The sequence below is a fragment of the Mustelus asterias genome, chromosome 5, assembly GCF_964213995.1.
Source record: "Mustelus asterias chromosome 5, sMusAst1.hap1.1, whole genome shotgun sequence".
Lineage (NCBI taxonomy): Eukaryota > Metazoa > Chordata > Chondrichthyes > Carcharhiniformes > Triakidae > Mustelus > Mustelus asterias.
The window spans coordinates 25,949,270-25,971,262 of record NC_135805.1 but is presented as its reverse complement, the minus strand read 5'-3'; the positions used below and the strand labels follow the sequence as shown (position 1 = coordinate 25,971,262).

Sequence of the window (21,993 nt, the reverse complement as noted above, 5' to 3'; positions counted from 1 at the left end):
TTCTCTACACCCTAGCTATGACTGTAATACTACATTCTGCACTCTCTGGTTTCCTTCTCTATGAACAATATGTTTTGTCTCTATAGTGTGCAAGAAACAATACTTTTCACTGTATGTTAATACATGTGACACTAATAAATCAAATCAAATAAAATAAATTACTGTGTAAATTCCCTAGTCACCACACCCCGGCGCCTGTTCGGGTACACTGAGGGAGAATTTAGCATGGTCAATTCACCTAACCTGCACATCTTTTGGACTGTGGGAGGAAACGGGAGCACCCAAAGGAAACCCACACAGACAGTGACCCAAGCTGGGAATCGAACCTGGGTCCCTGATGCTGTGATGCAGCAGTGCATACTATAAGAGTAGCACTGAGGAATAACTTTATTAGAGATGTTACACAGAACGAACAACCAATCTGTTCTCTTGGACGGATGAAACAGATTCCATGGCACTACTGAAAGAACAAGGGAATTCTTCCATGACCTTTGCTTATTAGCTTGGATAGCTAATTAGCTAACCAACAGAAAGCAGAGAAATTGGATAAATGGGTCTTTTTTCTGGTTGCCAAGATATAACTAGTGATGTCCCACAGGGTTCAGTTCTTGGGCCACAACTATTCACAATCCATATTAATGACTTGAATGCAGGAATAGAATGTACTATAGCCAAATTTGCAGATGACACTTAAATAAGGAAATAAGAAATTTCCAAATGGACATGGATAGGTTCGATGAGTGGGCCAAAATTTGACAGATGGAATTTAACATATATATGAGTTCCTCTTAGATAGAAGAAGGGAACCTTGGATGACTCGGGATATTGAAGCACTGGTGAAGAAAAAGGAGGCACATGACATGCACAGGCAGCTGGGATCAAGTGGATCCTTTGAAGAATATAGAGGGTGTAGGAGTAGAGTTAAGAGAGAAATCAGGAGGGCAAAAAGGGGACACGAGGTTGTTTTGGCAGATAAGGCAAAGGAGAATCCAAAGAGCTTCTACAAATACATAAAGGCCAAAAGAGTAACAAGGGAGAGAGTAGGGCCTCTTAAGGATCAACAAGGTCATTTATATGCGGATCTACAAGAGGTGGGCGAGATCCTAAATGAATATTTCTCATCAGTATTCACTGTTGAGAAAAGCCTGGATGCTAGGGAACTTGGAGAAACAAATAGTGGTGTCTTGAGGAGTGTACATATAACAAAGAAGGAGATGCTGGAAGTCTTAAAGCGCATCAAGGTAGATAAATCCCTGGGACCTGATGAAGTGTATCGCAGAACATTATGGGAGGCTAGGGAGGAAATTGCGGGTCCCCTAGCACAGATATTTGAATCATCGATAGTCACAGGTGAGGTGCCTGAAGATTGGAGGGTGGCAAATGTTGTGCCATTGTTTAAGAAGGGCTGCAGGGAAAAGCCTGGGAACTACAAGCCACTGAGCCTCACATCTGTAGTGCATAAGTTGTTAGAGGGTATTTTGAGAGACAGGGTCTACAGGCATTTAGAGACGCAAGGACTGATTTGGGACAGTCAGCTTTGCGAGTGAAAAATCATGACTCACAAGTTTGATTGAGTTTTTTGAAGGGGTAACCAGAAGGCAGATTAGGGCAGTGCAGTTGATGTGGTCTACATGGACTTTAGCAAGGCTTTTGACAAGGTATCACATGAAAGGTTGTTGCCAAGGTTAAATCTCACGGGATCCAGGATGAGGTAGCCAAATGGATACAAAATTGGCTTGACGACAGAAGGCAGAGGTGGTTGTAGAGAGTTGTTTTTCAAACTGGAGGCCTGTGACCAGTGGTGTGCCTCAGGGATTGGTGCTGGGTCCACTGTTATTTGTCATTTCTATTAATGATTTGGATGAAAATTTAGTATGCATGGTTAATAAGTTTGCAGATGACACCAAGATTGGTGGCATAGTGGACAGTGAAGAACATTATCTCGGATTACAATGGAGTCTTGATCAAGTGGGCCAGTGGGCTGACGAATGGCAGATGCAGTTTAATTTAGATAAATGCGAGGCAATGCATTTTGGTAGATTGAACCAGGGCAGGACTTACTCAGTTAATGGTGGGGCATTGGGGAGAGTTATAGAACAAAGAGATCTAGGGGCACAGGTTCATGCCACCTTGAAAGTGGAGTCATAGGTGGACAGAGTGGTGAAGAAGGCATTCAGCATGCTTGATTTCACTGGTCAGAACATTGAATACAGAAGTTGGGACGTCTTGTTGAAGTTGTACAAGACATTGGTAAGGCTACACTTGGAATACCGTGTACAGTTCTGGTCACCCTATTATAGAAAGGATATTAACATAGAAAAAGTGCAAAAACGATTTACTAGGATGTTACCGGGACTTGATGGTTTGAGTTATAAGGAGAGGTTGGATAGACTGGGACTTTTTTCTCTGGAGTGTAGGAGGCTTAGGGGTAATCTTATAGCAGTCTATAAAATAATGAGGGGCACAGATCAGCTAGATAGTCAACATCTTTTCCCCAAAGGTAGGAAAGTCTAAAACTAGAGGGCATAGGTTTAAGGTGAGAGGGGAGAGATAGAAAAGGGTCCAGAGGGGCATTTTCTTCACAGAGGGTGGTGAGTGTTTGGAACAAACTGTCAGAGATAGTAGTAGAGGCGAGTACAATTTTGTCTTTTAAAAAGCATTTAGACAGTTACATGGGTAAGATGGGTATAGAGGGATATGGGCCAAACACAGGCAATTGGGATAGCTTAGGAGTTTAACAAGAAAAGGGCGGCATGGACAATTTGGGCTGAAGGGCCTGTTTGCATGCTGTAAACCTCTATGACTCTAAGAGTGAGGTTATCCATTTTGGTCAGAGGAACTGATGATTGATGAGGTAGGGCAGTGGATGTTGTCTACATGGACTTCAGTAAGGCCTTTGACAAGGTCCCTCATGGCAGACTGGTGCAGAAGGTGAAGTCACATGGGATCAGAGGTGAGCTGGCAAGGTGGATATAAAATTGGCTCAGTCAAAGAAGGCAGAGGGTAGCAGTGGAGGGGTGCGTTTCTGAACGGAGGGCTGTGATAAGTGGCGTTTTTCAGGGATCAGTGCTGGGACCGTTGCTGTTTGTAATATATAAATGATTTGGAAGAAAATGTAACTGGATGTAAGTTTGCAGACGACACAAAGGTTGGTGGATTTGCGGATAGCGATGAGGACCACCAGAGGATACAGATCAGATGGAGTTTAATCCGGACAAATGTGAGGTAATGCATTTTGGAAGGTCTAATTCTGATAGGAAATATACAGTAAATGGCAGAACCCTTAAGAGTATTGATAGGCAAAGGGATCTGGGTGTACAGGTACACAGGTCACTGAAAGTGACAATGCAAATGAAGAAGGTAATCAAGGCGGCATATGGCATGCTTGCCTTCATTGGCCGGGGTATTGAGTTTAAAAATTGGCAAGTCATTTTGCAGCTTTATAGAACCTTAGTTAGGCCGCACTTGGAATACAGTGTTCAATTCTGGTCGCCACACTACTAGAAGGATGTGGAGGCTTTGGAGAGGGTACAGAAAAGATTTACCAGGATCTTTCCTGGTATGGAGGGCATTAGCTATAAGGAGAGGTTGGAGAAACTTAGTTGTTCTCACTGGAACAACGGAGGTTGAGGGGCAACCTGATAGAAGTCAAAAGATGATGAGAGGCATGGACAGAGTGGATAGTCAGAAGCTTTTTCCCAGGTGGAAGAGTCAATTACTAGGGGGTGCAGGTTTAAGGTGCAAGGGGAAAGGTTTAAATGAGATGTGCGAGGCAGATTTTTTTGCAGAGAGTAGTGAGTGCCTGGAACCCGTTGCCGGGATAGGTAGTGGATGCGGATACGGTAGTGACTTTTAAGGGGTGTCTTGACAAATACATGAATAGGATGGGAATAGAGGGATGTGGTCCCCGGAAGGGTAGGGGGTTTTAGTTAAGTCGGGCAGCATGGTCGGTGCAGGCTTGGAGGGCCTAAGGGTCTGTTCCTGTGCTGTAATTTTCTTTGCTCTTTGTTGAATAATGAAAAAAATGTCAAAGTGCTTTGGTGCAGAGGAATCTGGGTGTCTTCGTGCATGAATCACAGAAAGTTAGTATGCAGGTGCAACAGGTAATAAAAAAGACAAATGGAATTTTAGCATTCATTGCTAATGGAATAGAGTATAAAAGTAGAGAAGTGCTGCTGCAATTGTAAAGAGCATTGGTTAAACCGCATCTGGAGTACTGTGTACAGTTTTGGCCCCCTTACCTCAAAAAGGATGTTAGAGGCAGTTCAGAGAAAGTTCACTGGATTGAAGAGAAATTGAGCAGTTTAGTCCTATACTTGTTGAACTTAGAAGAATGAAACATCAAATACAAGATGCTAAACAGGATTGACAGGGTAAGTGTAGAGTGGATGTTTCCCCTTGGACATTCTAGAAAGAGGGACCATAATTTTAGGCTAAAGTGGTGGCAGATTTAAAACTGAAATGAGGAGGAATTGCTTCACTCAAAGGGTCGTGAATCTATGGAATTCCCTACACCCGAGATCAGTGGACGTCAGAACACTAAACAAATTTGAGGAGATAGATAGGTTTTGAATTAGTAGCAGGATGAAAGATTACAGGGAGCAGGCAGAAAGGTGGAGATGAGGCAGAGTCAAGATCAACCTAATCGTGCTGAATGGCGGAGCAGGCTCACAGGGCTGAATTGCCTACTCCTAAATCTTTTGTTATGTCATGTTCAGCCAACATCATTAAAAACATTACTGGAGCATCTATTTAAACGTATTGCTAAGCATAAAATTACTACATTAGTTTACAGTACATGATTTTATAGTACTTCATTGGCTATGGCATCCTTAAGAATTAAGATATTATATCAATTTAGCTCTTTGATGCACTTTAGATTATATCATAGCGAATGCAATATGTAGCCTCAATCCATCTGAAAAAACTCAAGAATCACACTGATTGCCAGCCAATGATTTCTTGGCTTCTGGAAAGTGCACTTTATAACCTGGAGGGCGATTCTCCCATCCGAACGCGCACATTTATTTGGCACATTGGGATGGGAGAATCGCGTGCCGGCCATTTGGCGGGACTTAGGCATGCGCGTCTCCCACAGCCGGAGAACAGGCGCAGTCTGGACAGCGCTGGGAAGACAGGCAAGTCATTTAAATCTTTTTAAAAATGAATTTTAAATGCAATTATCGGGCCGGCACGGAATGCTCTGGGCCTGACAGCATCTCCCACCCTGCCAGGAGTATTTCACATCAGCGGGGTTTAGAGTAGCTCCCCACTTGTGGGGAACTGGCAGGAGACCCCGCAAGAGTGAAGAGGGGGCAACAGAGCCCCAAAGGGCTCGGGCATCAAGGGGGTGGTGCCCCCGGCAGAGCCAGCCTGTGCCCCCTGGCACTGCCCAAGGGCCAAAGTGCCCATGCCCAGGGGATGCCTTGGCACTGCCCACTGGGCAGTGCCAAGGGGGCCTGGGGGTGGGGCCAAGGGGCAGGCTAATGGGCAGGGGATGGTCTGCCAGGGTGGGTGGTGGGATTTCCACTGCTGGGGTCGAGGGGGTGGGCTTGAGGTCGGGGCACTCCGGGACAGTGGGGGGGGGGGTGTGGGGGCTGACCCAGGAATGCTTGTGGGGGCCGTGATCAGGCCTATCTATATCCTGCTATATTCTCTGACAGTCTTCATCACTGTCCGCAACTCTAGTACTCTTAGTACCATTCACAAACTTGCTAATCAGACCAGCTAGGTTTTCTTCAGTCAGATAGATATATTATAAACAACAGGTGTCACAGACATCAGACTGTCCTTGCGGAACACCACTAGTTACAGACCAGCATTCAAAAGGTGGAGGATTATCGGGCACAAAGCAGGTCAACAGCACCAAGCCAACTGTCCTTCAGAGAGTAAAAGGGCATAATGGGCTGAACAACCTCCTTCCGCGCTGAATTTCTGGGATCCTGCTTTCTCTTTCCGCGCACACTGCCCAACCAGCTGGGCATTCCTTTCCCAGTATTGCTGATCTCCTCTCTTCTCCAAGGAGGACTGGAGCACAGACTCCAGCCTGCCCACACTGAGCAATGTCTCTCTCATATTGTGGGTGGCACGGTGGCAGTGGGCAGCAGAGTGGTTAGCACTGTTGCCTCACAGCGCCAGGGACCCAGGTTCGATTCCCGGCTTGGGTCACTGCCTGTGTGGAGTTTGCACATTATCCCTGTGTCTGCGTGGGTTTCCTCCGGGTGCTCCGGTTTCCTCCCACAGTCCTAAGATGTGCGGGTTAGGTGGATTGGCCATGCTAAATTGCCCCTTAATGTCAGGGGGACTAGCTAGGGTAAATGCATGGGGTTATGGGGATAGGGCCTGGGTGGGATTGTGGTCAGTGCAGACTCGATGGGCCAAATGGCCTCCTTCTGCATTGTAGGATCCTATATATAATGATAAGAAGTCTCACAACACCAGGTTAAAGTCCACTTTAGTCCACTAGTCTTACTGCGCCCACTCCAGTCCAACACTGGCTTCTCCACATCATGGCTACCATCGACACCGCAAACCGCCAGCTCAAAGTGGAGAGGATCTCCAAGAAGATCGCGCATGTCGACACAGACATCAAGTTTCTACAAAGATGCAAGAAAGCAGACAAGATCCCGAAAGGACTGCAGATCACAAACCTACTCAAGTCGACTTACAACACAGACTGAGAGGCTCTGCCATCTCACCTCTCTCACACTCCTCAAACACCAGACGCTGCAACCTGGAAACCAAGATAGAGCCCATATTCTCAACTTGCTCTCGTATATAAGAAAAGGCAAAATGCTGGAATCTGAAACAGAGGCGGAAAATGCTGCAGGAAGAGAAAATGCTGGAAAATTTCAGCAGGTGTGGCAGCATCTGTAAGGAGAGAAAAGAGCTGACGTTTTGAGTCCAGATGACCCTTTGCCATAGTTAAAAGGCATAGAAAGTGGGAGATACTTATACTGCAGGGTGAGGGAACGAAAGATGAGTCATAGCCACAGAAGCCACAGGGGAAAAGGCTGCTAATGGCAGTCCATAGAGAGAATAAAGGGTGTGAATGGCCAACGGGCAGAGAAGCTAAAATGAAGATGTTGGGGGAGGGGGGTAAGGAAAATGGATAGAGGTAAGATTTAGCTGTCCAACACTGCAGGAACTCTGCAGGTCTGACAGGATGTGGAGAGAGAACAGAGCTGATGTTTGGAGTCTGGGTGACCCCCTTTTGATGTGGAGATGCCGGCGTTGGACTGGGGTAAACACAGTAAGATGTCTAACAACACCAGGTTAAAGTCCAACAGGTTTATTTGGTAGCAAATGCCACGAGCTTTCGGAGCGTGCTGCTCCTTCGTCAGGTGGAGTGGGAGATCTGCTTACAAACAGGGCACACAGAGACACAAACTCAATTTACAGAATAATGATTGGAATGAGAGTCTTTACAGCTAATCAAGTCTACACAAGTCTAATCAAGGTACACGGTACATACTCTTGCAACTCGGCCAACCTGATACGCTGCAAGAAAGGATGTCCGGAGGCATGGTACATTGGGGAAACCATGCAGACGCTACGACAACGGATGAATGAACACCGCTCGACAATCACCAGGCAAGAGTGTTCTCTTCCTGTTGGGGAGCACTTCAGCGGTCATGGGCATTTGACCTCGGATCTTCGGGTAAGCGTTCTCCAAGGCGGCCTTCACGACACACGACAGCACAGAGTCGCTGAGCAGAGACTGATAGCCAAGTTCCGCACACATGAGAACGGCCTCAACCGGGACCTTGGGTTCATGTCACACTATCTCTAACCCCCACGACTTGCCTGGGCTTGCAAAATCTCACTAACTGTCCTGGCTGGAGACAATACACACCTCTTTAACCTGTGCTTAATGCTCTCTCCACTCACATTGTCTGTACCTTGAAGACTTGATTAGCTGTAAAGACTCGCATTCCAATCATTATTCTGTAAATTGAGTTTGTGTCTCTTGTGTGCCCTATTTGTGAGCACATCTCCCACTCCACCTGACGAAGGAGCAGCGCTCCGAAAGCTCGTGGCATTTGCTACCAGATAAACCTGTTGGACTTTAACCTGGTGTTGTGAGACTTCTGACTGTGGTGACCCCCTTTTGCCAGAGCTGGTTGTGTCTCATCCCAGGAACCGCAACGATCCGGTCCTGCTGGGTGTGGGGCCGCACTTACTGCCAGCACTCCTCAAAGTCCATGTTGCTGCCGATCGCCGCCGCCTCCCCGCTGCCGGCCATGGCGCGAGCACCGTTCCTGCCCGCTGCCCTCTCTGCCGCTCCGGGACTCGCCGCTCGAGCCCTTTTTCAAATCTCTAACCGTCACCGCGCTCCCTCCGCGCCCATTGGCTGCGCCGCTCACCTTTCACCTCACCCGCAGCCGGCCTATCAGCGGCGCGCTTCCCGCCCCCCCCCACCCCGCGCGCCAACCCGACTCCGCCCCATCCCGACGTCATCCGGCCCCTCCTTCCCCCTCCTCGCCGTGCCCCGCGCGCGCCTCCACGTTCTGCGTGCGCGTCGTGTACGCACACGTCCAGCCTCCCAGCGCGCGCACGGCGAGGCGCTGGTCACGTGGACTCAAAACACTCAATGGCCAGGAAAGGACATGGAATGATCCAACAAAGGGTTAACAAAGGTTCACCTGTTCAGGCTGAAATGTAACAAAGCAATGACCCCGTAAACACCCTCTGGATAGGTTGGAACAATTGATTTGATTTATTATTGTCACATGTATTGGTATACAGTGAAAAGTATTGTTTCTTGCTCACTATTACAGACAAAGCATACCGTTCATAGAGTACATAGGGGAGAAGGAAAGGAGAGGGTGCAGAATGTGGTGTTGCACTTACAGATAGGGTGTAGAGAAAGATGAGCTAAACATGTAATAAAAGCAAATTACTGTGGATGCTGGAATCTGAAACCAAAAGAGAAAATACTGGATAATCTCAGCAGGTCTGGCAGCATCTGTAAGGAGAGAAAAGAGCTGACGTTTCGAGTCCGGATGACCCTTTGTCAAAGCTAAATATATAATAAGTCAACTCTCGCTCTAGACTGGGAATACTGTGCTGAGTGACACACCTCCTGACTCCCCAAAGCTCGTCCACAATCTACAAGGCACAAGTCAGGAGTGTGATGGAATACGCTCCACTTGTCTGGATGGGGGCAGCTCCAACAACACTCAAGAAGCTTGGCACCATCCACGACAAAGCAGCCCACTTGACTGGCACCACTTCCACAAACATCCACTCCCTCTATCACTGACTCTCAGTAGCAGCAGTGTGCACTATCTACAAGATGCACTGCAGCAATTCACCAAAGATTCTTAGACAGCAGCTTCCAAACCCACGATGGTAAAGAAATGTTCTCCTCATCTCAGACCTAAATAGCTTACCCCATACCCTGAGACCGTGACCCCTTGTTGTAGATCTCACTCTCCCATCCCCACTCAGGGGAAAATCATCCCTACATCCAGTCTGTCCAGCCCCATCAGAACTTTATACATTTCAATCCTCCCTCATTCTTTTAAACTCCAGTGAATACAGGCTGGGTTGACCCAATCTCTCCTCAAATGACAATCCTGCCATCACAGCAATCAGTCTGGTTAACATTCGCTGCACTCCCACTCTGACAAGTATATCTTTGCTTGGGTAAGGAGACCAAAATTGCACACAGTACTCCAGGTGTGATCCCACCAAAGGCCTGTACAGACAACTATAGTAAGACATCTTTGCTCCTGTATGCAAATCCTCTTGCAATGAAAGTCAACATACCATTTGCCTTCCTAACTGCTTGCGGCACCTGCATGCTTGCTTTGAATGACAGGTATACACAACCACTCATATCCCTTTGCACATCAACATTTCCCAATCTGTAGTTCACTTGCAGGCTGTTTTGCACACTTGGTCTGAAGAGCTCTCTCTCTCTCTCAGACAAATACAATTAGAGTTTAATCTTGCGGGACAGTTCTGCCAAACTTTTGTGTGCCAAACTCCTTGTTTCCAAAGCCAGGCAGTAGGCCTTTCCTCTGCTTGTGTCCTAATCTCTGTATTCTCTAAAGCTGCTTTGCTTTCTTGACCAAACTAGCTTAAATATTTGCATTGATGGAAGACATGGAGCATTCAATTTGGAATTCTGCTTTAGAAGGCCTTGCAAAACATGGCAAAAATAATGAATTTTAGAAACATTGCTTAGCTTGGAGATTGCAGCTGCCACCATATTTGGAGAAATCAATTAAAGGGATTTAAAGTCCTTGTGTAAATAATAACAATATATATTTAGAAAGAGGCTTCAATGTCATAATATGTCCCAACCAAGTGTTTCACAGGAATATTATAAAACCAAGTATTATACTGAGCCACAGAGAAGGAGCCATCAGGTCAAATGACCAAAAAGCTTGTTCAAAGAACACAACACAAGAACAAATGTAATAGGAGCAGGAGTAGACCACACTGTCTATACTAATCCTAGTACACCCTTACGGACACCACCATATTCTTTACCCCAGTCAGAGAAACATAAATTGACTACTACTCTTTGCCTCGGGGCAGCATAATGGCACAATGGTTAGCACTGCTGCTTCACCGCACCAGGGACTCGGGTTCAATTCCCAACTTGGGTGACTGTGCAAACTTTGCACATTCTCCCTGCATCTGCGTGGGTTTCCTCCGGGTGCTCCGGTTTCCTCCCACAGTCCGAAAGACGTGCTGGTTAGGTGCATTGGCCATGCTAAATTCTCCCTCAGTGTACCCGAACAGGCACTGGAGCGTGGCAACTAGGGGGTTTTCACAGTAACTTCATTGCAGTTTTAATGTAAGTCTACTTGTGACACTAACAAATAAACTTTAAAACTTTAAACTTTTATCCCATAGCCAATTACATATGCTGAAATAACTCCTCAGAGGCCAGTATCCCTTAACCAGATTCCCTTTATTTACAAACTCCATGCCAGGCTTCAGGTACCGAGTCAGAATCCAGAGTGCCAGTGAACCTGACACTCCCACATTTGTATACAGATGAGGCGCCTGATTGGGCAGGCAACTACGACTTCAATTAGGGATATCTTTTCTTTATTACAAACAATTATTACAAAACAATTACAAAATAAAAATTACAAAATACAAATGCAAAAGTTTCACTATTCAATATTACCGACGGCTAATGTCATTCATTTACCAATAACCAATAAATATTATCTTCCATTAAGAAAGGGTTTGTTGTAGGTTATAGTTTTCCAGGGCAATACACTCCAAATCAACAAATAACACCAGCATAGTACAACAAACTAACTCTATACACTAAAGTAAATTATGACTTCAATTAGGGAGCTCATACCCCAAGAGGCCAACCTCATGGGCCTTGTTAAAGTCATTACATGTATAAATTAGCACCATCCTTTTAATACCACATGCTTCTATTTTCCAAATAAGTCTATTGGGGATACTTCATAAAATAGTTTCTGAAAGTTCCTAAATACAACACCAACTATAGAATCTTCATCAACCTTCTCTATTTCTTCATCAAAGAAAGTAAATCAGTTTAGTTAGACACAATTTACCTTTAATATATCCGTGCTGGCTGTCTTTTATTAACTCTTGCTTCTCATAGTGAGAACTAACTTTGTCCTGGGCAAAATCTTGAATAGTTTGACTGAATGGCCTGTAGTCACTGGATTTATTCTTCCCCTTTTTTGGGTGGGGGAGGGGATTAATTCTGAATGCTACCAAACTAGTTAGTACTTCTTTTCTATTTGTTATTAGTCAATCCAATATTTCTACATCCTCCAGTCCCACCGTAAAATTAACTTCAAGTTCTTCTTTTCTGAAGGTGGATTCAGTGCCTCAGTCGCCTTGGGACTTGCCCCTGAGAATGGAAGGAGATAGCAAACCACCGCTGTCAAAAACACTACCAAAGATACAGCTCAGAATGAAGCATCACAGACAAATGCATCAAAGACCTGAGTTCAGGCAAAGCATACATATCATAACGAAATCTGTCTCTTAAGTTAACATGCTGTAATTACACTCACCCATCATTGATGACGCTGTAGCTGGAAGGTGTAATTACTATAAGATAAGTTTACATAGCTATCTCTTCCCCTTTGAATCACTTACTCATCTTTATTGCCCTGTCTCCCCTAATAGCTGGAACTCTCCATCGTTTCCCTCTACTCTTACTCATTACTCCAAAATGCAAAACAGAGATTCATACAGCACAGAAGGAGCCCATTCAGTCCATTGTCCCTGAGTCAAATTTGTTGCAACATCTATCCAATTAGGCCCACTCCCTACTCTTTTCCTTGCGGCACGGTAGCACAGTGGTTAGCACTGCTGCTTCACAGCTCCAGGGTCCTGGGTTCGATACCCGGCTTGGGTCACTGTCTGTGTGGAGTTTGCACATTCTCCTCGTGTCTGCGTGGGTTTCCTCCGTGTGCTCCGGTTTCCTCCCACAGTCCAAAGATGTGTGGGTTAGGCTGATTGGCCATGCTAAATTTGCCCCTTAGTTTTCTGAGATGTGTAGGTTAGAGGGATTAGCGGGTAAAAATATGGAGGGATATGGGGGTAGGGCCTGGGTGGGATTGTGGTCGGTGCAGACTCGATGGGCCGAATGGCCTCTTTCTGCACTGTAGGGTTTCTATGATTCTATGATCTCTTTCCTTTTCAAATATTTATCCTATTCCCTTTTAAAAGTTTTTAAAAATTCATTCATGGGATGTGAGCTTATATTATTGTCACATGTATTGGTATACAGTGAAAAGTATTTTTTCTTGTGTGCTATACAGACAAAGCATACCATTCATACAGTACATAGGGGAGAAGGAAAGGAGAGGGTGCAGAATGCCGTGTTACAGTCATAGCTAAGGTGTAGAGAAATATCAACTTAAATATGAGGTAGGTCCATTCAAAAGTCTGATGGGAGCAGGGAAGAAGCTGTTCTTGAGTCAGTTGGTACGTGAGTCTCTGGAGTCACATGTAGGCCAGACCAGGTAAGGATGGCAGATCTCCTTCACTAAACGACATTAAGGGACCAGATAGGTTTTAACAAGAAACATTTCACAGTTATCATTAGATTTTTTTACCAAATTCAAATTCCATCTGCCATGGCAGGATTCAAACTCGGATAACAGGTTCTGAATAACAGGTCATAACAACATACTCTGCAAAATAAATTCTCCTTATCGCCAATACTTATGTAAATTATCTTAAATCTGTGTCTTCTGGTTTCTGACTGACATGTCAGTGAAAACAGTTTCTCTGCTCAGCTTATTCCTATGGTACCTGGTGGTGTGAGGAACTAATTACTACAGGCAAATACTGAACAAGGTGAAAGATAACAGTAATTTTGGCAGGCCATTGTTTATTTTGGCACAAAGCAATGCAAATGTTGGATGATAAAATGAACTGTAAATTATAGCTTATAAAATGATAGAAGGATTATGTTGGATACACATTCCAAAAGTCGCAATTTCACTGCAGCAATTAAGTCTGAATAATTAGAAGTTCTGAAAGTGAATTGGACTAATTAGGATTTAACATGTTTATGAGTGGTACGGTGTCACAGTGGTTAGTACTGCTAGCTCACAGTGCCTGGAACCTGGGTTTCATTCCGGCCTTGGGTGACTGTGTGGAGTTTGCATGTTCTCCCGATGTCTGCGTGGGTTTCATCTGGGTGCTCCGGTTTCCTTCCACAGTCCAAAGATGAGCAGGATGGGTGGATTGATCGAGCTAATTTGCCCCTTAGTATCCAAAGATGTGTAGGTTGGGTGGATTGGCCATGGTAAACGCGTGGGGTTATGGGGATTCACTCTACATGATATTAAGAAATAGCTGAGAGCAGGGACATTGCAAAGGTTATAACACTTAACAAAATCTCAGTGCCAGTGCTGAACTAGAACCAGCACCTCAACTAGAGTGTTCTAGTAAAGCTACAGCACTCGCGCCTACCCGGTAAAATTGATAATTGTCCAGATATGTCCTATTCAGGAAAAACAGAACAAATCCAATTTAGCCAAATACTGCTCCATCAGTCAACTCTCAATCATCGATTTACAATTCCTCATATAAAGAAATTATCCATGCTTGCATGCAGCAAAGCCTGGGTAACAATAAGGCTTAGACTGATAAGTAGCAGGTTACATTGGCACCACACAAGTGCCAGGCAATAATCATACCCAAGAAGAGAGTTCAACTGCCTCTCCATTCTAGTCCACGGCATTACCTTGTCATAGAAATCATAGAAACCCTACAGTGCAGAAACAGGCCATTCGGCCCATCGAGTCTGCACCGACCACAATCCCACCCAGGCCCTACCCCCATATCCCTACATATTTACCCGCTAATCCCCCTAACCTACGCATCTCAGGACACTAAGGGGCAATTTTAGCATGGCCAATCAACCTAACCCGCACATCTTTGGACTATAGGAGGAAACCGGAGCACCCGGAGGAAACCCACGCAGACACGAGGAGAATGTGCAAACTCCACACAGACAGTGACCCAAGCCAGGAATCGAACCCAGGTCCCTGGAGCTGTGAAGCAGCAGTGCTAACCACTGTGCTACCATGCCGCCCAGATCCTCTCCCATGATAAATTTGGGGTTACCATTGACTAGAAACTTAACTGGGCTAGCTATATAAATAATATGGCCACAACAACAGGCTCATAAACTGCAGCGAGTGACTCACTTCCTGACTCCCCAATATTTGTCCACCATCTACAAGATACAAGTCAGTAATATGATGGAATACTTTCATTTTGCCTTAATGAGTACAGCTCCAACAACACTCCAGAAGTGCGATACCATGCAGGACAGAGCAGCCCGTTGGACTGGCACCTCATCCACCACCGTAAACATTCATTCCCTCCACCACTGGCACACAGTTGCAGCAGTATGTGCTGTATGTAAGATGCATTGCAGCAACTTACCAAGCCTCCTTCAACAGCAACTTCCAAACCCATGACCTCTACCACCTAGAAGGTCCAGAGCAACAGAACATGGGGACAACATCAGCTGCAAATTCCCTTCCAAAGTCATAGAACTGTTAGATAAATGTCTTTCTTTGCCCCATAAACTGTTTCGTTGCTGACCTGCATTGACACTGGGTGCACCAAAGCTTCAATTTAAAAATGCAATTCTCAGCTACTTGTTTAAATACCCTTCATTAGCCTTCCTCCCCCATGATCTGTGCATCATCCAGCATTCCCCTGGCCTTTGGTGCATTCCCCACTCCTTTTGTGCCAACAGTCTTCAAGGTCAATTGTGCCCTCATTTCTATAGGCCGCCTCCTCTGTAAATCCCCACCTAACCCTTTCTGTCACTTCAAGTCTCTTTCCTCCTCAGGGTTAACTGCCCTGATTGGATTTTGCTCAGGAGGTTTCATCACATGACTTCTGGCCTCCAATTCCCCCATCCCACGTCCCAGCCATTGTTGCATGATGCATTGACAATGCATCCATTTCTTACAGTGACTGAAGAACAGACAGACTTTTATTTACCTGATTAAAAGTCAAGCATCACTCAACCAATTTTTAAAAATTTAGTTCCAATATTTTCATAATTAATAAATGAAGTTTTCAAAGAAAGTGAAAATGTTACCTATCATTTTTAATGTACCCACAATATTTCTCTTTTGTTGCTTATAGTAAGGTACCTGGAGATCGATCTTTAATTCTTGAAGATGTCATGACAATCCTGGAGGTTTGGCAATCCTACCCTTACTTTAATACTCCCACTGAAATCACACCTTCAATTAAATTTTTGGCCATCCCTCTCATTTTGTACAGATTGTGTTTCTGGTAAACATGCTGGGAAGTTTTCCTTCATGAAAGGTGCTAACAACCGTTGTGGTTTGGTCCAAATTGAAAGAAAAGATGCATGCTTAGCACACTCTTTGTAGGAATATTTAAATAGTCCAATAAAAGGCGAAGTAAAAATTAAAATACTCTGTACTGGAATTCTGAACTGAACAAAATCTGGACATGTTCAGCAGATCAATTAACATCTGTGGAAGGGATAATTCATACTGGGGACCTGAAAAATACTAGCCAGGTATGGAAAGTAATGGGATCAAATGAACAACATCAAACTCAAGTGAGATGTGTTTGTCGCCAATAACTTTTGATGGCAGAGCTCTGATTAACCTTAACTTAGCTTTTAGTTTGAATGTCCCCAACACTTTTTGAGTTTTATTTCAGATTTCCAATTATTTTCCTCTTCATTCTTTCACGAGATGTGAGTACCACTGGCAAGGCCAGCACTTGTTGTCCACTGAGTGGGGCCATTTCAAAGAGCAGTTAAGAGTCAACAACGTTGCTGTGGAACTGGATTCACATGTAAGCCAGACCAGCTAAGGATGGCAAATTTCCTTCCCAGGTTTATTTTTCATGCATCTCCACACACACACACCTTCCTTTTATGGAATAGTGGGGAAGTGGTGGAAGAATTCCTGAGCTAATTATCAGCCTGTTGAATCCCATTTATGAATGCTCCTTCCCTGGTCAACAAGTGCTGGAGCTTCTGCTCCAGAGGTAGGGACGCTACTACTGTGCCACAAGACCTCCTTATAAGACAGTCCATCCACGTCATGGACAGTAATCAGCGGGATGTCGTAACCCTGCACATGAGCAACAGTCAACAAAATTTCACTTGGGCCGCACTCAGAACCCAGATGGGCTGCATGTGGGCTGTAGGTTGCCCACCATTGCTGTAGCTCATTCAGTGTACCCAGACGGGTTTTTTTTTTTACATGTGTTTCCTATTTCCATGTGAAATATTGGGCAGCGCAGTGGTTAGCACTGCTGCCCCACAGTGCCAAGGACCCGGGTTCAATTCCAGCCTCGGGTGACTGTCTGTGTGGAGTTTGCACATTCTCCCCGTGTCTGCCTGGGTTTCCTCCGGGTGCTCCGGTTTCCTCCCACACTCCAAAGATGTACAGGTTAGATGGATTGGACATGCTAAATTGTTCCTTAGCAGTGTGCCAGGATGTGAAGATTAGATGCGATCAGCCGTGGTAAACATGCAGGAATTATAGGGATAGGATGGGGGGGGGGGGGGGGGAGAGGACCTGGGTAAGATACATTGAGGGGGGGTGCGATCTTACCACCCATTCACGCCACGCTCCCACTGCGGTGAACGTTGATTTGGCTTGTCGCCATATTTGCTGCAATGAGATGGGAAAATCCCGCCGGCATGAATGGTTTGAAAATTCCGGCCTCTGTCAGGGGGTGGAATTTTCCCGTCCCGCGCGTCACGGGAATCATAACGGGTGGGGGTGGGAACCATGCAAAGGTCCATTGACCTCGGGCAGGATTTTCCACTCTTGGGGCGAGCTGGGGCGGGGGTCGGAAAATCCCGAGAGTCGGTGCAGACTCGATGGGCTGAGTGGCCTTTTCTGCACTTTTACAGAACTCCACGTTTTAAATGAAAATAAAGGGAACGGCAGTGCTATGCAAAACAATGTCTTTGACCTCAGTTGGGCGGGCTGTTCCAAATGCAAACCCTCCTCTGCGTGTGTGTTAAGTTTGCGAGTGCCCTGACCTGTAGCTGCCACGCACTGGCCCACCCGGGACAGGGGGCCGCCCCGCCCACACGTCGCGCGCTGACGCGGCTCCAGCAGCGCGAGTCCAGGCTGGTGCCCGTGCGCCCAAAGTATCCAAGGAAAAAAGCGATACATTGTGGCCCGCCCGGGAGAATCAAGCTGGCAACCTGGGCAAGGGTGTAGCAAACTGAGGGATAATGCGGAAGGAGCAGCAGCAGCAGGAGGTGGAGGAGGAGGAGGAGGTGGATACAGTGCAAGGGAGACTGGGCATCAGGGACACCTCGCTGGCCAGGTACCTGGACGGACAGCACTGGCAGCTGAAGAACGAGCTCCGCCAGCAGACAGCCCAGAGCCAGCTATTCACACAGCACAGGTAAAGAAGCACTGTGAGGAGAAAGAGAGAGAGAGAGAGGGGGGACGGGCCATGTCAGCTGACAGAATATTTCCTTTTTCCGGGTTACCGTTTCTTTTAAAACAGTTTTATTTTAGTGTGGGTTTCTGAGAGCCGGCACCTGATGTTAGCCCACCCTCCCATTGCCTTCCCTGACATTTTATTGTTGCTGCAATCAGCTGATGTTGTCGCTTCAAATCACAGCCGCTGGTCCTTGAGGTCATTAAGGATGCTTTAATATTCGAGCAAGTTTCATTTTTAAAAAAATTCCCCCAGACCCATCAATGAGAGCACTTCGATTGAAGTTGAAGGCCTGGACTTGGCAAATTGCTCAATATTAGTGTGTCTGAGGAGCCCAAAGACATTCCTGTGAAGTTGCAGGTGGGCAGTGATGCACTTTCCATTTGTTCTCCAGATGCCCAAACACGGTGGTTAACACCGCTGCCTCACAGCGCCAGGGTTCAATTCCCGGCTTGAGTCACTGTCTGTGCGGAGTCTGCACCTTCTCCCCATGTCTGCGTGGGTTTCTTCCAGGTGCTCCAGTTTCCTCCCACGGTCCGAAAGACGTGCTGGTTAGGTGCATTGGCTGTGCTAAATTCTCCCACAGTGTACCCAAAAGATGCCGCGTGTGGTGACTAGGGAATTTTCACAGTAACTTCATTGCCGTGTTAATGTAAGCCTACTTGTGACACTAATAAAATAAGCTTAAACTTAAACCACTCGCTACTACTGGCAGTGCTGGTGCCTGAAACAATGCTGTTGAGATACTGCTTGCCTGGACCTCTCCATATGCCTTGATGTTAAATTCAGAATGTTTTCAGAAGCCACTGCATGGTTTTGCACAGTGATGTTTATATGTATATATAGTGTGTGTGTATACATATACAATATTTGTGCTGACCAACCAGATCAGCCTTGTTTTTAAACAATTGTTGTCACAATGAAAATTTATCCATGGACCCACCTTGTGAGATGGCCACACAAGGTTGAACAGTTTTCATGGAGTCATAGAAGTTTACAGCATGGAAACAGGCCCTTCGGCCCAACTTGTCCATGCCGCCCTTTTTTTAAAAACCCCTAAGCTAGTCCCAATTGCCCGCATTTGGTCCATATCCCTCTATACCCATCTTGTGACCCATGTAACTATCTAAATGCTTTTTAAAAGACAAAATTGTACCCGCCTCTACTACGACCTCCGGCAGCTTGTTCCAGACACTCACCATCCTCTGTGTGAAAAAATTGCCCCTCTGGATACTTTTGTGTCTCTCCCCTCTCACTTTAAACCTATGCCGTCTAGTTTTAGACTCCCCTACTTTTAGGAAAAGATATTGACTATCTACCTCATCTATGCCCCTCATTCTTTTTATAGACCTCTATCAGGTCACCCCTCAGCCTCCTATGCTCTAGAGAAAAAAGTCCCAGTCTATCCAGCCTCTCCTTATAACTCAAACCATCAAGTCCCGGTAGCATCCTAGTAAATCTTTTCTGCACTCTTTTTAGTTTAATAATATCCTTTCTATAATAGGGTGACCAGAATTGCACACAGTATTCCAAGTGTGGCCTTACCAATGTCTTGTACAACTTTAACAAGATGTCCCAACTCCTGTATTCAATGTTCTGACTGATGAAACCAAGCATGCCGAATGCCTTCTTCACCACTCTGTCCACCTGTGACCCCACTTTCAAGGAATTATGAACATGTACGCCTAGATCTCTTTGTTATATAACTTTCCCCAACGCCCTACCATTAACTGAGTAAATCCTGCCCTGGTTCAATCTACCAAAATGCATCACCTTGCATTTGTCTAAATTAAACTGCAATCTGCCATTCGTCAGCCCACTGGCCCAATTGATCAAGATCCCGTTGCAATCAGAGATAACGTTCTTCACTGTGCACTATGCCACCAATCTTGGTGTCATTTGCAAACTTACTAACCATGCTTTTTCAGAGCTTTTGTTGCTTTTTCGAACAGTTTCTGGGAGGCTCTCAAAGAACAAACAAGAACAAAGAAAATTACAGCACAGGAACAGGCCCTTCGGCCTTCCAAGCCTGCACTGACCATGCTGCCTGACTTAACTAAAACCCCCTACCCTTCCGGTGACCATACCCTTCTATTCCCATCCTATTCATGTATTTGCCCCTTAAAACTCATTATCATAATTGCTTCCACTACCTCCCCCCGGCAGCGAGTTCCAGGCACCCACCACCCTCGTATATCTCCTCCAAACCTTGCCCCTCGCACCTTAAACCTATGCCCTCTAGTAATTGACTCTTCCATTCTGGGAAAAAGCTTCTGACTATCCATTCTGTCCATAATCTTGTAGACATAATCTTCTGTCCCCTCATAATCTTGTAGACTTCTATCAGGTTGCCCCTCAACCTTCGTCGTTCCAGTGAGAACAAACCAAGTTTCTCCAGCCTCTCCTCATGGCTAATGCCCTCCATACCAGGCAACAGCCTGGTAAATCTTTTCTGTACCCTCTCCAAATCCTCCACATCTGAAATTTAGTGTTGACAGCTTAACCACTGTGTTACCTTTGCACTGGTATGGTTAATACATTCCAGATATTTTTGTGGGTTTGCAATGATTTCATCTTCTGCAACAGTAGATTTCTCACTTGACAAGAAACACTGCAAGAACTGCCGCCACTTGTATTAGGAACTCAGGAGCAACTGCACCTTATCTGTATGAAATAAAACTATTTGTCATGTTTGAAGGTTATTGAAATATTTCTCTGACCTGATCAGGTCCTATGTAAATCCAGACCTTTTTTTAGAACATCAGTCATGAAGCTGGTGCAGTAGGAGTGATATCTGTGCCTGGCTGGGTGGTAATCTGGCCAAATAGATTGAATCATAGAATCCCTCCTGAGCAGGAGGAGGCCATTCAGCCCATCGGGCCTGCACCAACAACAATCCCATCCCTATCATGACAGAACAAACTTGGGGGGTAAATGGCCTGTTTATATGCCTCAAATGAAAAGTTCTCGGTCTTCTATTCAAATTCCTCCATGGCCTTACCCTCCCTTTCTCTGTAAACCCCCTACAGCACTCTGATATCCCTGCATTCTTTGATTCTGCCCTCTTGCATGTTTCCAATTTCCATTGCCCCACTATTGATGGCTGGATCTACAGCTGTTAAACCACAAATTACTGAGTTTGCTCCATAAATTCCTTTACCTCTCTTTTCAACCTTGAAGAAACTTTTGGTCACCTGTTCAGTAAGTCCTTGTTTTAAGCCCTCCCCCCCTCCTTTTAAGTTGTTTCATTTTCAAGTTGTTTTTGTTTTGGGTCCTGTTTCCCTATTTTAACTCACAATTTCTGCCTTAGAATCCCTTCCCAATGTCATTGCTGCCGTTTTCACAGAGAGCACATCCATCATTATTGCAATTATTGGCACGTGCATCATCATGCAGTGTGCATCTTTGTGCATTGGATCGCTTCATAAGACCATAGGAAATAGGAACAGGAATAGGCTATTTGGCCGCTCAAGCCTGCTCTGCCATTCGGTAGGATCATGGCTGATCTAACATTCCTCGCATCTACTTTCCTGCCCTTTCCGTGTAACCCTTGATTCTCTTACTGACCAAATATTTACCTATCTCAGCCTTAAATATACACAAGGATTGCCCCCACAGCTCTCTGTGGCAAGGAGTTCAAAAGACTCACAACCCTATGAGAGAAGAAATTCCTCCTCATCTCAAGTCTTAAATTGGTGTCCCTTTATTCTGAGACTATGCCCTCTAGTCCTAGACTCTCCCATGAGAGGAAACAACCGCTCAGCATTTACCCTGTCAAGCCCCTTAAGAATCCTATATGTTTCAATGAGATCACCTCTCATTCTTCTAAATTCCAATGAATAGAGTCCCAACCTGTTTAACCTTTCCTCATAAGACAGTCCCTCCATACCTGTGATCATCCTAGTGAACCTTCTCTGAACTGCCTCCAATGAAATAATATTTCCTTAAATAAGGCAAACAAAACTGCTCACAGTACTCCAGATGTGGTCTTGCCAGTAACTTGTACAGCTGCAGCAAGACTTCCCAACTCTTATACTCCAACCC

General features: G+C 45.5%; 2 protein-coding genes across 4 annotated transcripts in view; one reads left to right on the top strand and one right to left on the bottom strand.

Moving 5' to 3' along the window:
* The window catches only part of bub1 (BUB1 mitotic checkpoint serine/threonine kinase), a 75,077-nt gene extending 66,749 nt beyond the window's left edge, over positions 1-8,328 (bottom strand). For both annotated transcript variants that reach the window (XM_078212302.1, XM_078212303.1), the window contains exon 1: positions 8,184-8,328. In XM_078212302.1, coding sequence (XP_078068428.1) covers positions 8,184-8,245 — 62 coding nt within the window. In that variant the 5' untranslated portion in view covers positions 8,246-8,328. The remainder of the gene's footprint in view (positions 1-8,183) is intronic.
* Positions 8,329-17,594: 9,266 nt separating this feature from the next.
* The window catches only part of acoxl (acyl-CoA oxidase-like), a 427,580-nt gene continuing 423,181 nt past the window's right edge, over positions 17,595-21,993 (top strand). Inside the window, exon 1 of one of the 2 annotated variants that reach the window (XM_078212293.1) lies at positions 17,595-17,910. In XM_078212293.1, coding sequence (XP_078068419.1) covers positions 17,735-17,910 — 176 coding nt within the window. In that variant the 5' untranslated portion in view covers positions 17,595-17,734. The remainder of the gene's footprint in view (positions 17,911-21,993) is intronic. The other variant, XM_078212294.1, reaches the window with a different exon arrangement.